General features: G+C 53.5%; 1 protein-coding gene across 1 annotated transcript; it reads left to right on the top strand.

The window, feature by feature from the left end:
- Nucleotides 1-1,675: 1,675 nt before the first annotated feature.
- PtrM4_011230 (SPS1, Serine-threonine protein kinase) lies at nt 1,676-4,087 on the top strand (the record flags this gene model as incomplete). The annotated part of the gene is made up of 3 exons (XM_001931063.2): nt 1,676-1,828; nt 1,883-2,632; nt 2,684-4,087. The coding sequence occupies 3 exons, from the start codon at nt 1,676-1,678 to the stop codon at nt 4,085-4,087; spliced, it is 2,307 nt and encodes a 768-aa protein (XP_001931098.1).
- Nucleotides 4,088-6,000: the final 1,913 nt, after the last annotated feature.

Below are 6,000 nucleotides of genomic sequence, written 5' to 3'. Positions count from 1 at the left end.
CGGCGGCGGATGGTTGCGTACATATCTGGGCCTGAGGGGGCGGGGGTGCGTATTTTGGGCGTGGCTTTGCGGTGAGCACCATGTGTCTCTCATGTCTCTCGGTGCTGTGTGCATGTGCATGCTCGCGGTGAATTAGTCGTGGCCGTACAGGCCTGAGTGCATGGCTAATGCACAATACGGCGCAGCACAAAATTAGGCCTGGGCTGCACATATTGGCTCGGCACGTCACGTGGCGGGGCATAAAGCACCACACAATTGCAACCCTGGCAGAAAAACACGGCGCATACGTAGCAGCACACATGATCTCTACAAGTGCTTGTGCCGGGTACAGAATGCAGGAATGAGCAATTATCCGCCGTACTGTACTTTAGTGCTCCGGGCAGTTTTTTTTTCTTCCTTCCTACCGACGTGGTGCATGTTGCTACGGGCTGCGGGCTGCGAAAAGGAAGCGCGGGCGCCCAATGAAAGGGGTAAAATAAACAACATTTTGCGACCAACACTGTGCAAGGATGCAGGACAGGCGCTAGCCACTTCGGCTGCTTCCTGCTAAGCTTGGAACAACCTTCGCGCCGTCCTCTTCACCACTCGCCCCGATCCCGTTGACAGTCAGCGTCTCAGCGTCGCGTCGTGCTTTCATTTCGCCCACTGCTCGCGTCCCCCCAGCGCCACTGACTTTCATCTCGCGCAAAAACAGTCGCGCCCGCCATGCTTCCTTCCCTGTCCGCTTCACTTGCACTCCCACTACCACTGCCCATCTCCACCCCTTTGCCCACCCCTCCGTCTTCTGCCCGTCAAGGCTCGTGAAATCGGCTCCGTCGCGTCTCTCCGCCTGTCTGCCGTCGCCTTACTGCCAACGCACGCAGCAGCGACCGCTCTCACCATAGCAACAGGCCGACAGCTGGCCCCCTTGACCGCACTTGTCCCGTCTCGGGTGCGCGATCTTCATTATTACGACTCGCAACGCTCCCCGGGCGCCGCTTCCACTCTAATCTCTCGGTCTAGCCTTGCAACCTGTGCTAAGGCCCATTACCGCACCCCTTCGTGTCTCTCATTACAGCCGCCGTCCATCAATCACAGCTGCTTGTGCGAAACGCCGCCTTTTTCTTCGTCTTGCCCTTTCACCACCCTCTCTTGCGACTCAAAAGTCCACATCCCTACCCCCCCGAACGCACAGGCGCGCTCAAATCTCCCAGCCCGATCATTAAGCCACTCGAGCTATGGTCACAGAGTCATTCCTCTTTCAACCTCACTAGAACATCCTAACCTGCGGAATACTACCCGTCTACCGTGGTCCTGGGCGCCGTCTCCATACGCCCTTCCCAACCGTCGTCTCTCATTTTCTCGACATTCCCGCACCTGCAGCAACCTGGACCCTTACAACATCCTCCTATCGCATCTCAAACCCTTCGATACGCACTGAACTCCCCCTCCCCATCTCCAATCCACACATATCGCTGCACGTCTTTGTACTACAATTACCGGATTTCGAAACCCCTCCTGAGATGAACTAAACCGTACCCGAGCATCGAGCATCATCGCCCAAGGACTTGACCTACTGGTGCGTGTAGCCATCCGCTCCCCTTCACACGCCTCGTCTAACGCGTCCAGTCCTTCAATTTGGGAGCATCTGCTAGAACAGAACTTCTCTACTCACAGGTGTATATCCACCATCAATATGCACCCAGAATCACAAGTACAGCCACATGGCTGGGCCTCTCTCGAGGAGAGGTATGAGGTGATGAAGGAGATTGGTGACGGCAGCTTCGGCAGCGTCGCCCTTGCACGCGTTCGAACTGCTGGTTCTCACATTGCACGTCGCGGCACTTTGGTGAGTGCGAGCTTACACATGAGCTAGACATCGAGACAAGCTAACGTCATGTAGGTCGCCATCAAGACAATGAAGAAGACTTTCGATTCATTTTCAAGCTGTCTGGAGTTGCGGGAAGTCATCTTCCTGCGATCGCTACCACCGCACCCCCACCTTGTGCCAGCACTGGACATCTTCCTGGACCCCTATAGCCGGCGGCTTCACATCGCCATGGAGTTCATGGATGGCAACCTCTACCAGCTCATGAAGGCCCGAGACCACAAGCCAATGGATGCGCATAGCGTGAAGAGTATCCTCTTCCAGATATTGTCTGGCCTGGAACACATCCATGACCGCGAGTTCTTCCATCGTGACATCAAGCCGGAGAACATCCTTGTTTCAACATCACAGCAAAACGACTCATCGCATCCCTTCCGCAGGTACTCGGCAATGATGACCCCCCCTTCGACCCCACCAGTCTACACCATCAAGATTGCCGATTTCGGTCTTGCAAGAGAGACTCACTCTAAGCTGCCCTACACTACATATGTTTCCACTCGATGGTACCGTGCGCCCGAAGTGCTCCTGCGAGCCGGTCAGTACTCTGCACCTGTCGATATCTGGGCAGTCGGTGCGATGGCTGTTGAGATTGCGACGCTCAAGCCCCTCTTCCCCGGTGGAAATGAGGTTGACCAAGTCTGGAGGGTCTGCGAGATCATGGGTAGCCCGGGAGGCTGGGTCAACAAGCACGGCCAGCGAGTTGGTGGTGGTGAGTGGAAAGAAGGTGTCAGGCTGGCACAGAAGCTGGGCTTCTCTTTCCCCAAGGTAAGACAAGACAACAACTCTACTCCATTTCATCACTAACTCTCTGCCTAGATGGCCCCGCACTCATTAGACACCATTCTCCAAACACCACAATGGCCTGCCAGTTTGGCCCAGTTTGTCACATGGTGTCTCTTGTGGGACCCCCGTGCAAGACCTACTTCCCGCCAGGCTCTTGATCACGAGTACTTTCAGGACGCAGTCGACCCCCTGCGACTCAAGTCATCTTCTTCCCGACTATTGGGCCGCAAAGGATCCGAGATCTCTGGAAAGGATTCTCCAGAGGCCTCCCCCAAGCTCACATCCAAGACCTCTTCATGGCTCCGACGCTCGTTGGTAGCTCGCGAGAGTGCACCAGCAGTCCCACAGCACAGCACCGTGCAGACGATATCACCTGCGGCATCCCCTGCACATGTGAATTCCGGCGATGTGAGTGGGGCGACTAAGCCTCGTCCTGCTGCCACTAAGCGAGCTACGTGGACGAACGGGGCTTCTAACAATGGCGCGCCTATCCCCATTCTACCTTCCATCAAGCCGATTTCCCCACTTTCGGCTGAAGTTACTGCACAAGCCAATGTTCGTGCTGCCAACGATGAGTTGGCCGCGAAGAAGATTGGCCGACAGCTTTCTGTCGCCTCGCACGGCAACCACTACGCAGACGTGCATCGTCAAGAAGCAGAACGCGCATTGAACGGTCAGTCAGAGGTTACCTCTCCGGCCGGACACAAGGAAGGGTTCTTCTCACACCTCAGGAAGCGCGCTCGCCGCCTTTCTGGACGCTACCAGACCCCTATGTCGCCAAACTCGGATGACATCGAGGCCAATGCTGGATGTGCTCCTTGGGCGACGAATAGCGCGAGGCAGTCTTTGATCATGGACCCGGCTCAAGGTGCTGCATCCTCCTCAACCTCGGACTTCTCTGAGCTCGACAAGGCGTTGCAACACGTACGAGATAGCGTCGAGGCGCACTCACACCAGACTGCGTCGATGAAGAGCTCACGTGTTGCGTCAAACCCTATGCTCAAACGCCATCATTCTGTCCCTCACGGACCCGAGCCGAGGACTGGTGAGAACGGAGTCAACGCGCCAATTTCGAGCAGGACACGCCGAGCACTCCAGAACAAGTCTAACCCTTCTAACCGATATGAGACTCCCAACGAGGAGGAGGAGCTACTCAGTGAGGTGCTTGCATCCACACACAAGGCTGCGAAGAATCTCGATAGCCAGAAGCAATCTGCCGCTGCCGGGTCCTATCTAACGCCCTCGCCATCGGCCAAGCGCAACAGCGTGAACTTTGACCAGTCCGAGTACATGACACCAAGCAAGCCTGTAGATATCTCAAAGAACCTGGCCAAGAACAACGACCCTGTGTCAAAGTGGCCCACACCTCCGTACGATTCGGACTGGGCCTCTAGCGTCGCCGCCAGCCTCATGGCGGCACAAACCCGTCATCGATGATATCCAACCTGCCGGGACCCATACTTCTTTTCGCCTTGCCTTCGCTGCATGCTGTTTCACCCGTATAATTGTAATTTGGGTCACCGCACCCGCTCGTTGTCGCTTCCTATACGACCGTACGACATTGAGCTCTCCCGTCTGGAACGGTGCACGATTACAGAAAGATAGACACAGACGCTACGCGCTACAAAGCCCTCAAAAGCAAGCGCGTCTATGGGACGGTGTTCTTGGCGTCACGAGCATCTCCGTCCTTCGCGCATCCACCATCATTTGTCATCTCGCAACATTGCGTTGCCCTTTCCAATATCAGATCCACATTCGCTCTGTAACACTACATACTTTTCCTTTTACTGAGTCATCTTTGGGCGGCATCTTACTCCGGGACTTAAGGCGGGAGTGTTCTATTTCGCGGGAAATTGTTGATACCTTACAAGTTATTCCGGTCGACCACAAGGACTGTCCGTGTCGATAAACATCTCAGGGTCTGGCCGTGCTTCAGTTTCGGAATCTTTTGGCGCCTCCCCATCGTTGAGGGGTTGTAGGCGCTACTACCTGTCATACCATACTAGACCGAGTTTTTTTCTTTCAAGCGCTTCATTTCGTTGGCGGATACCCCAATTTGAGCTGGCGACTACATTATACCTACCATCTAGTAGTATTATCCTTGTTGGTTAAAGGGAACGGAAAAGGGAGGAACCCTGTTTTTTCTTCTTGGAATACCTTGGAGGTGTGCATAGATGGAAACGGCGGTGGGTTGGTGGACCCGGTGTGGTCGTTGTAAGACATAGTTTTGAGCGATCAACTGGCCTCTACTCTCTCTCCTTGCGTTTACATCTGGTTTTACAATGCGAAAACTCTTTTTTTTCCTTCCCCGCCATCTGTCTTGTTCTTGTCCATATGTCGACTTTCAGCGCAGCATCTTTTCCTCTACCCATGTCTCCACCCTTCTCGCCAAATAGATAGTATCCTACACACGCGTTTTGTTTTCTTCTAATATGGTAATACACCCGACGTATAGCCCAGGATGGCTCACTTGTCAACAACCCCCACTGTACCTTTCTTACCGCCCCCCCACGCCCCCCCCCCTACGCGGTGTGGAAAGCTTTGGCTTCATCGGAAAAGAAGAGTATGATACCCAACACCTGACTTTTGTTTTGTTTTATTCTTCTTTTGCTTTCGCTCAACATGTACATGGGTACAGCGCCTGGAGCTTGTTCACCCACCTTTTCCTTTGCTGTCATTGTACATGCAATCGTTTATCTTGTTGTTGCTGTTTGTATGTATATACTTTTCCTATGTTGTAGTGTATAGCTAGCTTAGATAATCCCCTCCTCCCAACCTTTCCTATGTCAGTCTCATTTGTTGCGATTAGAAGAAAAAAAAAAGGTTCTTTTTGCTCGCCATTGTTGTGCCTGCGGTATCTTAGAAATGAAAACTTTGGATATCCCTATCCATTCAGCCATTGCATAGCTCCATGTGTGTGTATGTATGTGTATGTATATATGTGTGTGTGCATGCGTTTGCGTTTGCGGCATCTGAAGAAGGCAACTATTTCTTGACTCATCATCGCATTGCGCAATACATTACCATGTTTGCCACCTGTATACGCAATCCATGTTTTTCTCTCGACCTTGTCATGTTCTGTGCTCGACCTCGTTATCTTCTTGCACTCGCCACGCGATCACACGGCCGCCCTCGAACCCTGACTGCGTTCCCCTTCTAGCAGTCAGCCAACGCATACGCGACACCGTGTCCATGTCCAAGTTCGCCCGGTACCACGTATAGTAAAACAAGGAATATCGCAATTCAGATACCTGACTCAGCTTCCTCGTCCTCATGGTGCACCTCCTGTCCACCACATGTGTACCTACCTACTCCCCTGCCACGCACACACGCACACAAACGTCTCTCGA

The sequence above is a fragment of the Pyrenophora tritici-repentis genome, chromosome 1, assembly GCF_003171515.1.
Source record: "Pyrenophora tritici-repentis strain M4 chromosome 1, whole genome shotgun sequence".
NCBI lineage: Eukaryota > Fungi > Ascomycota > Dothideomycetes > Pleosporales > Pleosporaceae > Pyrenophora > Pyrenophora tritici-repentis.
The sequence above is the reverse complement of the archived record's forward strand: the minus strand, read 5'-3'. Positions and strand labels throughout refer to the sequence as shown.